Source organism: Scardinius erythrophthalmus (genome assembly GCF_964197995.2).
Source record: "Scardinius erythrophthalmus genome assembly, chromosome: 2".
NCBI classification, from domain to species: domain Eukaryota; kingdom Metazoa; phylum Chordata; class Actinopteri; order Cypriniformes; family Leuciscidae; genus Scardinius; species Scardinius erythrophthalmus.
The window spans coordinates 41,333,112-41,352,551 of NC_138222.1; the positions used below are offsets into that span (position 1 = coordinate 41,333,112).

Here is a 19,440-nt window from a genome sequence, read left to right on the forward strand (position 1 = left end):
GATAACGCTTAGGCTACACAAAGCAAACATTGATTGATAATCTCTCAAGAGTTGCATAAAAAATTGCCTAGCCTACAACTCAGTTCTTGAATTGGAGTGTAATTTTTTTACGTTTCTGACTCGTTCTTCACAGACTTCCAGGAATGGAGTCGATACCCGGTCAGCTTTCCACGGGACGAGATGCTTGCTCTTCCCCTAACTCGAAGCAAGAACTGCAGCCTTATTCTGGCAGCAGCTCGCTGAAGCCAAATCAAGTGAGTGAGGCTGCGCTGTACGGAGTGCCCATCGTCTCTTTGGTCATCGACGGCCAGGAAAGACTGTGTCTGGCGCAGATTTCCAACACTTTACTGAAGAATTACAGCTACAACGAAATCCACAACAGACGCGTGGCGCTTGGAATTACGTGTGTGCAGTGCACTCCGGTGCAGCTGGAGATCCTGAGGCGCGCGGGGGCCATGCCCATCTCCTCGCGCCGCTGTGGCATGATTACCAAACGCGAGGCCGAGCGCCTCTGCAAATCTTTCCTCGGGGCTCACAACCCTCCCAAATTACCCGAGAATTTTGCATTCGATGTTTCACACGAGTGCGCCTGGGGCAGCCGAGGAAGCTTCATACCTGCGAGGTACAACAGCTCCAGGGCAAAATGCATCAAGTGCACCTATTGTAATATGTATTTTTCACCCAACAAATTTATATTTCACTCGCACCGCACACCTGAGTCTAAATACACACAGCCGGACGCGGCCAATTTTAATTCATGGAGACGCCATCTAAAACTCACCGACAAAAGCTTGTCTGATGACATTTGTCACGCGTGGGAGGACGTCAAGGCCATGTTTAACGGCGGGAGCCGGAAACGGGCAATGCCGGGGAGTGGATCCGAAATGTCCTCCCCGCTCAAACCGCAGGCCTCTGGTAACATCACGCAGACCGCTTCCCCTGACATTCCTCATAAAACTTTGCGCTGCGACGACAACCGGGGTAACCTCGGTTTAACCAACAGCGTGCGTAACTACCCGGTCATTCCCGTGCCTAGTAAGAGTTTCGGCATGCTGCAGAAGATCCCGCCACCCATCTTCCCGCATCCGTATAGCTTCCCAGCATTTGGACTGTGTCAAAAGAAGGATGATGGAATTGGTGAGCAGAACAAGACTAATGTACCTGGTGTGTTCTGGCCAGGTGCGAAGGACGGCATCTATCCATCGTTCCCCATGTTTTGGCCCACCGCGGGCAGCCTGCCGCTCTCATCCTATCAACCAGCACAACTAAAGCCGCACACGGAGCTCATGAGTGCCCGGCAAACCGAAGCTGAGATGTCAGAAAGCGAGCGGGGAGGAAACACACCTAGAGACAGTCTGTTCGACAGCGAGCGCTGCTCCAGCTCGCAGTCCCTAAGGAACGACGAGGACAAATCTGGGGACGAGGCCAGGTCAAGTGAGGGTCAACCCAGCACCCCCAGAAAGTTGAGCTATATTTCTGCGTTCAGACCAGTCGTTAAAGATGCAGAGAGCATAGCCAAGCTCTACGGAAACAGGGACGCGTACGGCGGAGCTCATCCTGGCCATTTGTCGCCAGACTTTGTTAGTGAGAGCTCCAGCTACAGATCAGCCTCTCCGTGTGTGGATAGCGGGGAAGAACCAGACGTGGACGTGGAGACGCACAGAATTCCAGATGATGAGGAGTCTGTACAACTTTCCGTGGATGATCGGCAAAGTCCCGTGGGAGAAAACAGCCAAACGCCGCAGCCGGACGATTACAGTGACGCGGGCTCCCCTGAACACAATCAGAACAAGCAGGTGGCAAAGAAGAATGATGCCATTGCTTACGATGTGAGTCACACAAACTATCATATTCAGTGGTTTTGAAACCATCTGAATCTGTCCAGTATTAAAACATCAAACACATATCTACAGCAAGTGTAAAATGATTTTGAATCAACAAATTGGCACACTGAATAAAAGAGGTAATTGCTCCGAATGGCACTTGTCTGATACAGCAGTCTTTCAGCTCTAATAGCGAGTGATGATGACGCCTTATTATGAGCCTATGGACTCTACATTTATACTTTTCTATTTGTAAGCACTTTGTAATTTGTGTTGTTATGGATACAGCTCGTTTAAATTCTGTTTATTAGTGTAGAACGATCTAAATAAAAGAACACAGCGGCGCGTAATTATAGTAAATTAAATGTTTAGAATGAATGGTCATTTCTGTTGTCGCCCGCGGGCTATTAGTGCATTGGTTTAAGGGTTCCCCTGTGGTTACTGCACAAATGATTCTCTTTGTCTGTCCATCTGACCGAATTTACCTTGTAATACGAGTAATTTGCCTTGATGTTGCCAAATAGCCTATTTGTAGATCATTATAAGAGTACCTAGGCCTATATTATTAAACGCAGTCTGTTGTCTGACGCATGGTTGCGTAAGAAAAAAGAAAATGATGCATAATTGGGCTTGTATTTATTTTTTAATGTTTGGATCATTTTTGCAGGTGTACTCAAACGAAAAGGAGGGAGCATCTCTTCAAAGCACACTGCCATGTTTGGCCTCTAAACTTCCTCGCGCCGTGCCGGAAACAAATGGTAAGGCAATTTAATAAACTGAGATTTAAATGTAGGCTATAATTCATTAGTTTTACATCATTTTAACAACTTTTATTTTGATCAATTTATAGAGAAATGTATTATGCACTCCGAATAAGTGACCTGCTAACAAAAATATTTCCCTTTAGATTCACACATTTCAACTGACGACGAATGTGAATCACAAAAATCCTGTTCGGACCAAATTAGCGTTAGCAAAGAGAACCCAAGTGAGTAGCAGATCTAAAAAAAAAAAAAAAAAAATTGTATCGTTCTTGTTTTTTTCCCTAACTATATTAGCCTACATCTTTGTAATAATAATATATTTCTTATTTTATGGCAGGCGATGCTGCATTGAGAAGAACTGATAACAGATTTAATTTCGAGAAAGACATCGAAAATATGGCGAAAGGTACACGAGAGTTAACATAGACAATTTTGAGCTGTGTTATTGCATTGTATTCTAAACCAAGGTGTTACAAAATTACAGATAGCCTTCTGGATGCCAATAACTTTTTATGATGAATTATTTAAACACAGATTCAACAAGGCATTGTCTATTTCAAGGCAAATAAATAGTGTAGCCATGTTTCCCCCTTTTATGCACGCATTATGCATTTAAAAATGAGTGTAATCGCTACGGTTGTGTATTACTGAGAATTGTCCTTGAACTGCAGACGATCCACATTGCCAGGCTCGTTTTCCACACACCCCTCAGGCAACTGTCCTAATTATTTTGCAATGTCATGCTTGAGAACACGGGGACCGTGTGTTTAGCCTTAGTAACCTAAATAGCGCTATTAGACAAGAAAATCAAACAGAGAGTGAAAATGCATGATAAAAAAAAAAAAAAAATTAATAATTCTGAAAAAAGATTGCTGCTTACTCAAAAGCTATTGAGATATGCGTGGTGATTAAAAGTCACAGTGTATGATAAATTATGTGATTTCTATGGTTTCCACAGAGGAGCTCCAAAAGCAGCTCTTGGAGCAAGTGGAGTTGAGGAAAAAACTGGAACGGGAATTTCAAAGTTTGAAAGGTAATTAAGAAGTGCATAGTATATTCACAACATGATTTTATTTGCTAGCCTACAAGATTTCTTCAATTTAGAACTTAACACGTGTTGACTCTAACAGATAATTTTCAGGATCAAATGAAGAGGGAACTGTCTTATCGAGAGGAGATGGTCCAGCAGCTGCAGATTGTACGAGGTAATGCAGATTTTGTACTAGTGACAAAAAAAAAAAAGGTCAGTTTAGAAAAAGTAACACTTGCATATTTTCAGAAAAAAAAATATTAGGTCACAGGGAATCTAAAACATTTAATGTTTGTGACGCACCTCAAATGATTTATTCATTTTTCTTTTTATTTTATTTAGACACATTGTGCAACGAGTTGGATCAGGAGAGAAAGGCTCGTTATGCAATTCAGCAGAAGCTTAAAGGTAATTTAGAAATATAGGCTACGATACACTATCATCCACATTGTTCTAAGAGAATTACAAAAGAAATATGCAAGTGCTACTTTTTAAACTCAAGGTAGCCTACTTAAAAGGCATTAAAACACGTGTTTGATTAAGTGTAAATACTAGAAATGATTAGAGAGGAGTGTGATAGCTTTCTAGTCTTCACATATGTGCATCAAATGTCATTGTGTGACGTGCAGTGTTTGGAGAATGTAGTTGCATGACTCAGTAAAGGATTAGCTGTTGTGTGCTGTGATTCTTTGAACTCAATCAACCTTTTCCCTAGAAGCTCACGACGCTCTTCACCATTTCTCCTGCAAAATGCTCACTCCACGCCACTGCACAGGGACCTGCACCTTTAAGTCGCCCCTCTTACCACCTTAACTTAAAGCTGCATCCCAGGATCCCAGTGACATCTGTAAACCTCCCCTAAAGGAATTCTCCACTTACACTCCGTTTGAGAGGTTCGCGGTGTGCACACTGAACACTGAGGACTGCTGAATCACAATCCATCCATGGCAAGTGGCTTTTGAACAGTCTACCGTGGATGAAAGTGTCTAGGATTACTTAAGGAAAACAGAGTAAAACTAACCAGAGGATTACAATAAACGTTCAAATAATTATACTGTTACTTGTGTAAATAGGTTGATTTTTTTAAACAATACAATCCATAATATGTGGCAATGTGCAATGAACTGTATAATGTGAAATTTCATAAACTGGAATTGATTATTCTCATTATTTATGTGTTTTTAACATGTAATTGTTTTTCTCTAAATGAATTCACTGATGTGCTATCCCAAATTAATTGTGTATCATCAATATTAAGCACTTTAAATAAGCAACATTTCAGACCAATCTATCCAAAATTATTCAACCCCCAAATTATTCAAAATCAGCTGTATGTCATATTTATGTATACAACAAACACAAGTTTGAACAAGCACTTATCCCATATTTCCCATAAACAATTGAGAATACAGCAAAAGTTGTTATTCCACATCACAGTGCTCAAACTAAATGTCATAAGACCTCTGGAGAGTTTCTTTTCTTTCTTTTTTTTTGTCAAAAATAAAATGATCTCTTGCCTCATTCTTCAATAAAACGTTCGATCAAAGCCACAAGTATTGACTCGTGAATTCAAGCTATTTCCTTCACATTTGTAATACTTTTTAACTGTCACGAATTAAATAAAATATTTGATCACACAAATTCAAAATCCAGAAATTGTAGGCCTATTGGCCACTTGAAAACATTTGCCTGACGCATAGGCTACCCTAAGACGAATAAAATATAAGCCTATATTGAACAGCAATATTTAAATATGTTATGCCTATTGGTCCTTTCCAAACAATACAGCGTAATAATTTCCAATTGTTTAGCCAGCAAAATGTGTTCAGTAGCCTACTATTTTTTATAGAGCTGCACACTGCAAGCGCACTCAGCGTCTATTACTGTTGTGAAATACAACACTTCCATCTAGTGGCGAAAACAGACACTGCACATTCCAATGGGTTTATTCGTTCAAATACACTATTCTGTTAAACAGGGTTATGAAAGTAAGATATATGGTTCACATAGAAGTTTTGAATTACGTTCTCAAAGACGACAGTAAAAAAAAATACATCTGAATATGAAATTAGCTTCGGCGGGAGTTGTTTAAACTTTGTTTATTGTCAAATAAACACGTGATAGGCTACTTCTGCAATGGTACCCTTTAATCACAGTGTGTTTAATTTGATCATCCACTAATTCAATGCTGGCATGTGCACACACCTCTGTAGAAATGTATTTATACTTGTGGGGCATTAAAATACAGAAGACAAAATGCTGATTCAAAGAAATACTTTGTAATGACTGAAAACAACGTTTGGATAAATATAATCTATTTGAATGCATGCATTTTAAAGGCTTCACTTTCCGACATGATACTTGAGTAAGCATGCTTTCTCCCAACAAAGTAGAAGTTTTCCACGCTGCATTTTAGCTATTACTCGTTAAAAAACGTGTGAGCGGTTACGCCGGCAACGAGCAGCGCGTGCATACCACGTGACCCGACAGCGTCACGCCTGCGCTAGCAGTCACAAGATGGCGGAGAGTGCGGAACTAAAGGTAAAACGCTGCGCTCAATTTCCAGTCGGATAGTGTGTAGGGATATCTTATTGTACCCTCAGAAGTACGCGTACTACTTACCTGCTGTATCAAGAGGCCGTTATTATGCATTTAACCTCTTTTCTCGTAGCCAAAGTTGCACGAGAAATGATTTTGCAGTGGAGCTCTTGTAGAAAGCTTTCAGCGTGTTATTGTTGATGTAGAGGGAGCTGTCTGTCCACCGCTCTCCTCAGGGGAATTACTAACTTTAACTCTTTTCTCCCTAATAACTCACGCTAAGAGTATCTGTTGAAAATCAGTCTCAGACTTTGGCTATTTTAATATTTACTGCTAGTAGACCGTATGTGTGGATTATTATGGTTAATATGTGATGTAGTCGCCTGTACTTGTGGATTTGCTAGAAAGCTCCACCGCTTCGCGTGCTGGGCGCGAGCACTGTTGACGTGCTGTCAATCAAGTTAGAGGAAGTGCACGAGCACCGTCACTCAGATTTCAGCACCGAAACAACAACTGACCATTGCAGTCGATCGTCAAACTTCAGTCAGATGTTATTACATAGATGCTCAGTGAACATTTAAGTTCACCATCCTTAAGCTTCGATACCAGTCGATTAGGCTGAACAAGCTTTGCCTTCTTAAAAAAAGTTCCAATATTGCATGAATAATTTAAAGTGTTATTTGACCCAAAATGTAAAAAACTTATGTGGGACAAAAGTATGAGATTTTAGGCAGAATGACAGCCTCAGTCTCCATTCGCTTTATTGTGTGGAAAAAGGATACTATGAAAGTGAATGGTGACTGAAGCTGTCTTGCTGATTCTATAGTGTTTCACAAAAGACAATAGGCCTATGTCATTTATAACGAATTTTGTTGTGGTTGCATGAACTAACCATTTAAGTTTAATGTAATGACAGGTGTTGAATGACTGTGATGCTCTGGTGATGTCTTGAATCTTTATTAAGAGGGTCCTAACTGGAAAATAATATTCCACAACATGCTAAAGCACTATTAAGTTTTTCTCTCTCATTTTAGCAAGCTGTGCATGTCTGATAAAGCTTTTTGATTTGTGTCTATGGAAACTGAAGTCCTCTGCACATTGGAATAAGGTCACACTGTTTCAAATTTCTGTGCTTTTGTGATTTGTGCTGCTCTCTTTTATTCATTCTCATTCAAGGTTTCATCTGGTATTTTTGCTTTATTGTAAAGTAGGGGAAAAAAGGATTTAGTCCTCTGGTCCTGTCTTTCTACATATTCATTTTTTACATACTGACCTACTGTTTGGTCAGTGTTTTTAGCAGGTCCACTGACAAGTGCAAAGATTAAATTGTAAGCCAAAATTAGACTCTCTTTTTACTTCACTTGCATAAATATTTAATAGTTACTTAAAGGCAGTAATGAACAACTATGCACACACTGTTACTTTGGGTTTGGCCGAAGGTGTGGATGAGGTAGACTTGCCCACATGTTGCTTACTGGACTGATATTCATCATGCCTTCTGGGTCTCTAGCTCTGTCGCTCTGCACTTCTGCAGTCTTAAACTCAGTTTTAGATTAGAATGCAGATTACAGTCTAATCTGAGCTGTAGGCCTATATTTAGTTAGCTTTTTTTCCCAGACCGTGTTCCTGGTAAACTCAATCGATTCTTTGCATGCTCACTACTCCCTATGTATTTCCGCTGATATCTCAGTGCTACGTTAGCTTCCTTTATACTAGTATTCTCCCATAGCAGACTGTGGTAGTAGGAAACTCTTTCTGTATTTCTAATAACTGTAGATCACAACAAATTATATTATTATATTTAGTGCTGTCAAATCGATTAATCACATCTAACATAAAAGTTTTTATTTATATAATATATGTGTGTGTCGGCTATATATTAATATACAGGGTTTTTCCTGTCTCAAAACAAGGTGGTAAAACCACGATCATATGTGTACTGATCGTATTTTAATAGTAAGATAGTTCGATTTTTAATTTTGGAAGGCTTTCATATATTATCTTTCCCACATTATTTGCGTTGGTGGACCGTGGTACCTCTAGTACTTTAACTTTAATAAAATTTCCCCCCTAATTTTGTTAAATGTATGCTTTGTCTTTCATTTCAAATTCTTAAATCTGAAATTCAATGGTTGATGGCTGTAACTAATCAAATTAAATAATTTACACTGAAAAATTAAACCGTATTAAATGAGATTATGAGATTGTTTGGAAAATAATATTATACAAATAAGACATTTCGAAAAGAATGATACTTTGAAACTAAACCGCCAGTAGGTGGCGGCAGGTGACTGTCTTAATGAGTGAGTCATTGAGTCGTTCATTCAAACGATTCTTTCAAACAGCTGATTTATTCAGAATGAGGCGGTTGTTTATGAATAGGCAATGGGCTTTATGCACAGCTGCACTACTTCCTGAACTTCAGGCAGGTCCTTTGTTTCCTGTCTGACATTATTGGACAAACTGATTAATCCAGGTGGTCAGGATTAATTGAACCTTTGACTCAACTGATTCGGTTAAAACGCTGAAAATCATTAAGTAATGAAAACACGGTTATATATAGCCGTTTTAATCAGGCCATTTGTCCGGTTGGGCAAGTAAAATTCTTTCACTTGTTCCTTCAAAAAAATCCACGTGTCCCGCACAAGCATTAATGTCGAACCCTGATATGTTTTCCTTGATTGGTTTTCCCAGAAGAGAATTAGGCTACATTGTTGAAAACGAAAGTAAAAGAGTGACGCACGGTTATTGCGTTTTACCGTGATGATGAGAGTTTCTTTATTAAACTTAACACATTAATGATTCATCTCTCATCCATCCGCGATTAGGCTAATTGGGATGTTATTTTTTAATACTTGGCTTGCCTGACCCGAGGATATAACCGCGATCCGCGTATCACTATCGGCAAACTATACGGTTTGAAAATGGACATAGACCGGAAACCCGCTACGGAACCACCACGGTGTAAAATGGTATCTGAGCATGTGACTGCCTATCTGAGTTTTGTCGAATTTGACGGAGGCGGCCATGTGTGTGTGTGTCTGTGTGTATATGTTTATACACACACACACACACACACACACACACACACACACACACACACACACACACACACACACACACACACACACACACACACACACACACACACACACACACACACACATATATATATATATTTATATATATAATAATACACATGTAAACATTTGTCACTTGCTCTCTTAATTGAACTTTTGTAATTAAAATAGATTTGTGTTTTGATCATGTTTTAAATGAGCAAAGTTAAAAACGCATGCATTGAAGTTATACTAACTAGTAGCCTATATTGCTGAATCATCAAATAATTTATATTGAACATGTATTGGATCCATTTTAAATTCAGCAGGCCAACATAAATACAACAGAACAAAGATAAATATGAAATAAACCGAGCTTTTCAGGAAGGTACAACAGTAATTTTCAGGTACAGAAATAAAGTAATCAAATGAAAAATATATTTTTCATTGAATAAATGAACTAGGCCTATACATTAACCATTATTTAAGTTAATAAAGTTATTTGGTCAAGAATATTGAGCAATTATTTTTTTTTTTTGTCTTTTTATGTTTGATTAACATTAAAGTCCCAATGAGATTAAAATGGATTTTTTATGGCTTTTAGTATGAATATGTTAGCCTTAATGTTATCTATAAGCTAATGTGCTCCAAAACAATGACAAAATTTGCATTTAGAAGATATAAGCATTCAAAACTTAGTCTCTCACTTCTAACCAATATGGATCAACGATTTTGACATCACGCTGCACTTCAGATTCTCATCAGATTTTCTGTCCAATCAAATGCTCTCTAGAATCTGAAGCGTCCCGCCCCCTGCACAATAAATAGACACTGAAGCTGCAGCTGAAATCGGTCACTTGTTCACACACTACTACCATTTTCTATATGGTGAATGGCGCATAGTGCACTATATAGAGGATAGGGAACAATTCAGACAGTGTTATGTATATGTGTATATGCTTTCCAGTGGGGCGAATGAAGTCTGGTTTTGCATAAGTCTCACGCAAACCTCCACAGCACGCTCACAGTCTGCTCCGGCCCAGAGACACGATAGCACAGAGTGGATCATATGCATGAGTCGGTGCATACCAGAAAACACATCGGACCTATTTAAATTCAACACAGCATGCTATATTTTAAAGCGATATGATTAGGAGGAGAAAAGGTTAGATAGACTCGGCATTAGAAACAGCACTGACGAGTGCCAAAGAGGAACAAAATCACTTTCACAGACCTTTACCCTGACTTTTCCAAGCTGGTGGAATGACCTGTCCAACTCTATCCGAGCTACCGAGTCTTTAGCCATTTTCAAGAAAATGAAGAAGCATCTTTTTAGGCAACACTTGACCCATTAATACTAACACTTACTACTACTCATTATTTATTAATACAAAAAACAAAAAAACCTTGCTACGTGTGATGTGCTGGACTAACTGGGACTGGACACGGCACTTGCAAATCTTTGCCCTGTTGTTGGTTTGATTGCTTGCTTCTATTGCTCTCCAAATTTGTAAGCTGCTTTGGATAAAAGCACCTGCTTAATGATTAAATGTAAATGTAAAAACACTGGTGCCGTGCACCAACATAAATTTCAAAACTACACAAATAACACTTTTCAAACTACACTCCTTCAGCATGATCATTGTTTTGCTTTAGTAACAGTTTTATATTAAATCTTAAAGAGGAATCTATTAGACTGTGGCTGTCATAGGCTGTCAAATGCGGCTTTACCGAGCTCAACGGCTCTGGCCGAGCTGTGATATAAGTGAAACGCTCGATATGTCCCATCCTGGCTTCCTGTTTTAGTGGACATTACATCAACACATTGAAAAACGCTGCACGTTACAAGACATTTCAGTGGGCCTTTAAAACAGACAGCAGCGCAGCAGGAATATTAGGCTGCTGACACTTTAAGAACTGCACGGATCCAATTTACTGATACGCAAGCGTTTTATTTCTCAACTGCTTACGTTCATTTAAGACATAACCAAATATGTTTACAAGGATACTCTCAAAGACAGGCTTTTTGATATAAGTTTGTGTGATTTAGAAGAAGTGAATGAGAACTCAATTCAGTATTTGTGGCTTACCAAGCACGCACTTTGGATTTGTGCGCACATATCTTCTCACTCAGTGAGTAGAATTGAGTTCTCTTTCACGTCTTCACGTGCAAAGGATAAACTTTTGTAAAGATGCAGCACTAGCCTGATCGGGACAGTGGCAGTTCTGTCAGTTGTCCCGATCGTTGTTCTCTCTGGCACCGGGCAGTCCATATTGTCGAGCCCTGCTGTATTTTGTATAGATTTCATTTTGTTTAAGCAATTATTTAATTATTTTACCCAGAAAAGAATGTTGGAGTATGCCACAGACTTTATACAACTCCGTGCCTACAGTTGCCTCAGTTCATTAATAAATCATCTTATAGCCGAAATGCCAATGTTTTTAAATTGATCTAAAATCGTCCGATAAATATCGGCAGCCAAACATCGTTACGTCTTTAACAATATTTATAATGTTGTAGAGCTGGGCGATTTTTTCCCCTAAAAAAATCTGCGATTTTTTTTATAAAAAACTCGATTTACGATTCGATTCGATTTCCCCCCCCCCCATTTAAAACAAAATAACTGCGAACTGTAAATATATTTTAAAAATATATATTTATTGTATTTAATTCAAGTGCATCACCATAAACAAATTTTTGTTTGTCTGTTAGGATAGTCACTGTCAAATTACACGATTTTGACTCCTAAAAATCTTGTCATGTCGTGGACAAGAAACATGTCAGACTACACGTTGTTTTACGACCAGTCATCGCGAGCCGTCTCACACACTCATTCACTCGCACATATAGGCTACACAAGCTCACTCACATAGCCTACACACACACACACTCACTCATTCACTCGCTCACATACAGCTCTCTCTCTCTCTCTCTCTCTCTCTCTCTCTCTCTATCTCTCTATCTCTCTCTCTCTCTCTCTCCCTCACACACACACACACACACACACACTCACACTCACTCACTCTCGCGCGCACACACAGTCACACTCACTCGCTCACTCACTCGCGAACACACACTCTCACTCACTCTCCCTCACTCACTCACTCGCGCGCCGTCGTCGTGGAGGACCGTTAAAAAATTAAACATGCTAGCCTATATTTTTGTCGTGATGTCGTGAAGCATCGAGGGCTGCGCCACAGGGAGCGTTCTACGGAAACCCTGAAGGAAGATTTGGCGAATGCAAAGTATTGCACGCTATATAGAAGAGGGGGAGAAAAAAAATCTAAAAAATCGATTTTTTGAAAATATGAATCGATTTGACCTACCAACTCGATTTTTAAATCAAATCGATTTTTTCCCCAGCCCTATAATGTTGTCTATAGTAAACAACATTTTAGTATATTATATTAGTAATGAGTTCCAGAAACTCTAAATACCTTTTGCGTAAAGGTGGATCATATCAATTCAACATTGATTTGTTTATTCTGTTGTTGTGCTTTATTTTCGGACAATTTCCATACACTTCTCTGCACCGGAGGTAGCGGTGGCTGCTGAGACAAAATAGGAAAGCGATTGTGCATAGAGTTCATTGAATTAACTCAGTAGTGATATGTTAGGGGGTCCCCAGGACTGTATGTATTAATTACATTTTTTTTAAGAATTGATAATTGCATCAGAATCTCCTTTTTAGTCATGGTTTAGATTACTTATTTAACTTCACAATTCCTTAGACCAATACTTCTTTACATTTCGGTCAGAGGATTTGGAGAATGATATTCGCATCTATCTGGTGCTGATTTATATAATAGTGATTAGGTAAGAGTTGATGTAACCTAAGCTGTCTTTAAAGCATGCGAGTTTTGCATAGTCCTGTTGCCTACCTGCAGGAATTATCAGTTGTGGGTTTGTTTGTTGTAGTGTTTTGGATGTCGCTGTATGTCAGTACAAAGAAAATATTACTTTGAGTGTACACGCATTCCTCGATTCATTATTTTATCCACACACGCTCATACTGATGTGCTCATTCCCTCTCAGGCTTTAGCCAGCTATATCCGTCCACACAAATAGCCTCCATCAACACAGAGGTGATTAAGGTGGGGATTGTGGTTATGTGTGTGTGTGTGTTTTATTATATCTCCCTTCAGCAGATGTTCTCTTACCTGGCTCTAGCTCCTGTACCAATTTCCTGGGGGTTTAGCTCACACTGCACATTCTCACACACAATGCAGCACATAACCAAATACTGGAAAATAGAAATTTCTAAAATGTGGAATCATCCTACTGATCTGGGGTCATTTGCTGCTATTATGGCTTATAATATGTGTAGTCAGCTCAGCAATCATGCTCTGTTTGGACCGTCGTCTAAATCGTGTATTAAACTCTCCCTGTCTCCACTCTGCATACTTCACACTATCACAGCATTATAGATGAATGAGGTTTAGATTTAAGACACGATGAGCTCCTCATGCCCGACAAATTAGATTTTATGTTTTTAAAGCTGCCAAGTGACAGTGATGCACATGCAGACTGACTGAATAAAGAGGATGCTGAGAAGCTCGTACTCTCGCTCTCTCTGTGATTTGTTTGTACTTGGGTTTTTTGTAAATGCAGGTTATAGATCTTATTGTGAACCATTCATCCCTGTATATGTTTCATATTGTATTATTGTTTTTTAGCCCTTGTAATAATTAATCATAATTCGTTATTTTGGTGAAAAAGACTTTTGTCTGGTCATGTATATGCTGGACTTCTCCAATTATTTTGTCAGTTTTAAACCCAAAATATTGACTGCAAGCTTACATTCATTTTTTTGGATGCAACAGCCACATCTCACAATCCAATCAACAACCGATGGATAGAGCCAAAACATCGCCTTACATTTTCTTCTTTTTCAATAATCTATTACACTCAGATTAACGTCACTACGGAAAAAATTATCTCTCGCTACTTCTGTTTCATTGTGACTTTAAGAGATGTGTAAGGTCATGCTAATCACGTAAAACTTCTTATCTTGAAGTGCACATTTTTACCACCCTACAACTATCATTAGTGTTTTTTGCATGTGGTTTTGAAATGCATTTGGTGATAAATATAACTCAATATATTTCTCTGCGTAAACACAGGAACAATGATGTGCGTTCTCTTCCAGGAAAATAAAGCTTTGGACACTGGTTTGTGTTTTGGATTCAGAGGTTTGGTCTGAATTTGCAAAAATTCGTGATGCCTCCTGCAAAAAGTCCTCTGTAGTCTGACTGTGTCCAGGCATTAGAGCATGAAGAGATGGGACACCTTTACATCTGAATGTCCTGGACTCTGTAGGGATAAACGTTTGTATGTTTCAGATATTATTTAAGTGTGATAGAGCCGGCTGTTCCTGAAGTGAATGTATTACACACCGACACATAATTACATCAGGAAAAGGTTTTTTTTTTTTTTTTTTTGCAATGCATTAGTGATTAGTGCCTTTGCAGTTTGCAACCAGCTTCATCAACACATGCGTATGAATGCCTGTGGGCTCAGAAAGCTGTCATATCCTTGGTTTTACATGTTTGCTTGTTTCTGAACTTGCAAACGGTAAGCAATTAACGGAAAGCCTCAACTCTGGAAAATGTTTAAGGCCACCTAATACATCCTCTTGTTAAAAACAAATGATTTTGAAGTGTTCAAAACCAAACTTAATTGACTCAGGGACTCAATGATCATAGACCAATGTATCAATCAGGCTGATTATGTGGCTATTGGGAAATTGTTGCCATTGGTCGATAACTGTGTCTGCTTGACCCATTAACGGCAGTGTTAGTTAATTTTTTTATCAGTTTAAAAATCTACCAAAAGTATTGTCAAGGCATATAACATTTCTATTTTTGTGTGAAGTTTGAGTGCATTTTCAAGAAAAAATGTGTTTCAATTCAGCGATGTTGTGTATATTTCGTTACTGTCATTTAAATTGTGTTATGTGAGTAAAGGTAAAATGGGACTTAAAGGAACACTCCACCGTTTTTTCATGTTAAACTATGTTATCCCTTAACTAAGACGAGTTGATACACCTGGTGAGCGGCGACACTTTGCACTATATACACTATAATGTATGGCGGAATAGCACTTGGGAGACTTTTTACTGCGCCGAGTCGAATTGCTCCCGAGTCGAAGTGCTATTCCGCCATACATTATAGTTATCCTTTTTACCCGCTTAGAAAAGCGCCATGTTTTATTTTGCGTCACCATACTTGGTCGTGTAACTACTCGTGTAACTGTATTTAAATAGGGAAAACGTGGAGGTGCTTGGTCGCTTATAACTTCATTTCTGTTTGGTCCCTAATGAATGAACTGGGCTAAGCTAAGTGCTATCAAAGTGTCGCCGCGCGCCAGAGCGATTGAGTGCACGCACTGAGACGAGAGAGGTATGTATCAACTCGTCTTAGTTAAGGGAATAACATAGTTTAATATGAAAAAACGGTGGAGTGTTCCTTTAATGGGACTTAAGTTTTTGTATTTCATATAATTTTTCTCTGTATAGTGAAATGGAGATCATTAGCAAATGGTATTGTGTATCAATTTTAAAACAACAGCAATGACAACTCAGAAAGTGTCCAGCTTTAGGCCTTCCTGTACATGGCCGTTATATTGACTGTTGATATTGCCGAAGGCCTTGCCATATAAATTGACAACTACTCTTTTGGATCAAATTTGTTATTTCTACATGTTGGAAAATCTAAATATTTTATCCGCGCTTCTGCAGGCACAATTTTATATTATAATATTGTAAAATATCTGAACAAACATAATTTTTATGAAGTAAATACCAAATAAGTGTTCGATTTCAATCTCACAAAAAACTTATTTCAACTTTTTAAAATGTGATCAGTACAGATCATTTACTATACAATGTAAATGCCTATTTTTAAGTTGAAGCAAAAACATGCTGTATTCGTGCATGTATCTTTAAAGGTGCATTAAGCAAGTCTCTGAGTTTTTGCAGAACTATGCCCCCTCTGGCGGCAAGCGAAACTGCAACCAGAGGTGTGCACGCTCACGGACAAAAGTTTTCTTTTTTTTATCTTACGTGGAGTTTGCGTTGGTGTTTGAAATGAACTATAAGCAGGTCTCTTACAATCCATCTTCTACGGAGAATGCCGGCGAATACACAAACCTGCCAGGCATAGCTATGTGAGCGTGCCGTGAACGCGCATGACGTCACGCCCAGTCTAAAATTCCGGCCCGAATCCCTCTTATTTATTTTACTTTACAGGATTATAGAGACAATCTCAGTGATCAGAGAAGGGCTCATTCAGCCCATCAGGCAATTGTTTAAGCATGTATGGGTTAGAAAACGGGTATTTTTAACATGAAAAGTTGCTTAATGCACCTTTAAATGCAAATGAGCTGCTGCGGAGCCTGTACTGCGCGTGCCTGGCATACTCAGACAAAAACTAACAAAACATCAGTTTGGCTCACGTGACATTACAGTTCTTCGCCTTCACACTGTTCGGACACATACTGTAATTATGTTCAAACAGTAGGCCTATAAAATAAAATTTTGCATAATAGGTCACCTTTAAATGCTTTAATCCTACTGAAATTGAACAAGTCTTGTAAAGTTAATATTTTGTATAACTCACGATTATGTATAATGCATTTACGGTTTTGTTTTTTACTTTACTAATTTTTTTTTATTATTATAGTGAACTTAGTCTAGTTGTATTTACTCTTTAGCCTAATAAACAACCCCTAAACCTTAATTTAAAACGGGTTTAAAACAAATTATTACAGCTAAGCAAAGTTGATATACTCCCATTATTTATATTCTTAATTTGAAAACATTACACTTTGTCAGTTTATTTCAGCTATTTTTAATGTTATTGATGCTGCTGTTATTATAAAAAACATTGATGTGATATGAAAATAAAATTGAACAAAAACAGATACATTAAAAATCAGTTCTGCATATTGTTTTTCAGACATAAACATACAAATATTCATTATAGATTAGAAAATATCAGCGTCGGTCATCAACCTGTGTGTTGTGCGCTTTCTCTAAAAGATTAACTTGTAATTAATTATTCGATAGAACAGAACATTTGACATGTTTTACAAATAATAATGCCGCATTGGCACCTGTTCATCATATTTTTGGGTTTTTGTGGTGTCAGTGTTCAGTCACTTGTTCCTTCTTTTCTGAAGGAGCTCCACTGAGTAGCGCACAGCATAGTTGCGCTGTTTGTGAGCAGTGTTTGTAGACAGTTAAGTGGCTCTGCTGGGGACTTTGCCATTTACTGCTGTCATATCCGAACCCTTAGATCATGCTATGATTGTATGGTTACATGGATGTATGTGTGTTGTGTGTGCGCTCACCGCTTGAGCTGTGTTGGTGGAACACAAAGCACTGAGGTATGTGAGTGTTGATCTTCCGCCAGTGAGCTGCAGGGCTGGAGATGGTGGGGGAGGGGTGGACCAGAGAGAGAGAGAGAGAGAGAGAGAGAGTTGGAGGAAAAGCTGGCACACTAATTGTGTTCTGGGCTCTTAGCTAGAGAGAAAGAGAGGGTGCATGCAAGTGAAATTGGGAATAGGTGTGTGTTTGTGACCCCTCAACTGTTGTTGGTCTTCAGTAGCAGGCAGACAGGCATTCGAAAGGACGAAGGGATTCGGTCTCTGAATCACCTTCATTTTCTGAAATAACACTTCAGGAAAGATGATCTTCTTCATCATGGGCCCATGTGCACCTGAGCCCAAAAGACAGACCACAAACACACCTGTCCCAGACAAAGGCTCAAATTAACATGTGTTACACACCTGAGCCCCAAAAAATGCTTCTGTTTTTGCATTATATCCCACAAACATTGTGTATGTGGCATTTTATGTTCTCCTTTCTGTTTTTATTAAGTGAAAATCTGCATGACCTTGAAGATTATTTGGCTGGATCACCCGCGTGAAGCAATAGGCTATATTAGAGCATGTACCTGGCACAGATTTACCCTGAACAGCAGGAGCCAAAATATACAAAAACAAACACATTTGCGTACGCTGGGGGGAAAAAAGATTTTAAATGTTTTTCAGAAGAAATGAGAAGGAAGTACTCTTCTTTCTGCTGCCCGAAGACAAATACACTAACCCATAAATTTGCATTACATAAATAAACAATTCACTTTTTTTTTGCTCATACTCTGAACAGTCGTAACCTTTGTGCTGTTTGTGTTGAGTGCGCTTATTAATACACGGACCTCCCCTAATCAGGTGCACCTGTTTAATAAGCCCTTCAGTAGATGGTCAGATTCCAGCTGTGTTCATGCTCCCTGAACACTGAGCAGGGGATTATTAGAGTTTCACTTGGAACAATTTATTTGTTTGGAACTTCACCAAACTCAGACAACACGAGTCACACAGATTAGGTGTTTTGAGTTTGATGATGTAACATTAGCATGATTACCATACTTTTATATTTTTGAGGGTATAATGTAAAAAAGCATATATCATAAATTCAAGTTCTATAATTTGTCACTCTTGGAACCTCTAAATTAAATTTAGTCATCAAATCACTACCTGCAATGTTTAATATAAGTATATGTATCATCATCTTACCTGGCTGTTATGCAACCCATCATAATAGCTTTTTAACGATCACATTGCCTATCTGTTGCGCTTTACGCTCACAAAACTTCCTAGTTACCACTTCTAAATACAAGAAAGCTTTTGGTGAAATAGCCAAATGTGATGGACATTTTTGCATGGGTAAGTGTACCCATTAAGCCCATGTACCCTTTAAGCCCACTTTCAACTCTGAAGTCAAAAAAAAAAAAAAGAGAAAATAATATTTTATGCTGCTTATTATTTTAACCAATCCAGTGATTTGTTACTTCCCTGGCATTTTTAATTGCATATCAATTACATTTGGCAATGTTGAGTTAGCCCCACCAATGTGCATGCTGTCTCAGGGGACCTCACACAAAGTCACCCCAAAACTTTGGTGTTTCGGGACCCTTCAGAAATCAACACATTTCTGCAATTTTCAGCCATTTCTTTGGTAACTACATTGATATTATGTCAAATAAGAGATAAATGTATTGTTTTTTGTGTATGATCAAATAGTACTTTATCATTTTATATAATTTTCCTTTAAATGGAAAGATGAGTTTTATTAGCTTGTGTTCAAAGCTAATCTCTAGGTCAAACCATTAGCCTTACAGAAAGATAGACTGCCAAAGAATTAAGCATGTGAACTGCAAACAAT

At 38.6% G+C, this 19,440-nt stretch overlaps 2 protein-coding genes across 7 annotated transcripts in view; both read left to right on the plus strand.

Annotated features, from left to right (window-relative positions):
* Positions 1-137: 137 nt before the first annotated feature.
* On the plus strand, positions 138-5,168 carry skor1a (SKI family transcriptional corepressor 1a; the record flags this gene model as incomplete). 5 transcript variants are annotated; one of them, XM_081348325.1, is made up of 8 exons in its annotated part: positions 138-1,829; positions 2,491-2,581; positions 2,731-2,811; positions 2,925-2,993; positions 3,546-3,620; positions 3,718-3,792; positions 3,960-4,025; positions 4,333-4,430. In XM_081348325.1, 8 exons carry the CDS (start codon positions 144-146, stop codon positions 4,428-4,430), a joined length of 2,241 nt encoding a protein of 746 aa, XP_081204451.1. The 5 variants fall into 5 exon arrangements, with proteins under 5 accessions (XP_081204451.1, XP_081204447.1, XP_081204450.1 ...); XM_081348321.1 differs by having other exon boundaries at positions 144-1,829; positions 4,336-5,168; XM_081348324.1 differs by having other exon boundaries at positions 144-1,829; positions 3,729-3,792; positions 4,333-5,166.
* A 911-nt stretch (positions 5,169-6,079) lies between these two features.
* The window catches only part of pias1a (protein inhibitor of activated STAT, 1a), a 48,613-nt gene continuing 35,252 nt past the window's right edge, over positions 6,080-19,440 (plus strand). The window contains exon 1 of one of the 2 annotated variants that reach the window (XM_081348364.1): positions 6,080-6,158. In XM_081348364.1, the coding sequence (XP_081204490.1) occupies positions 6,135-6,158 (24 nt within the window). In that variant the 5' untranslated portion in view covers positions 6,080-6,134. The remainder of the gene's footprint in view (positions 6,159-19,440) is intronic. The other variant, XM_081348365.1, reaches the window with a different exon arrangement.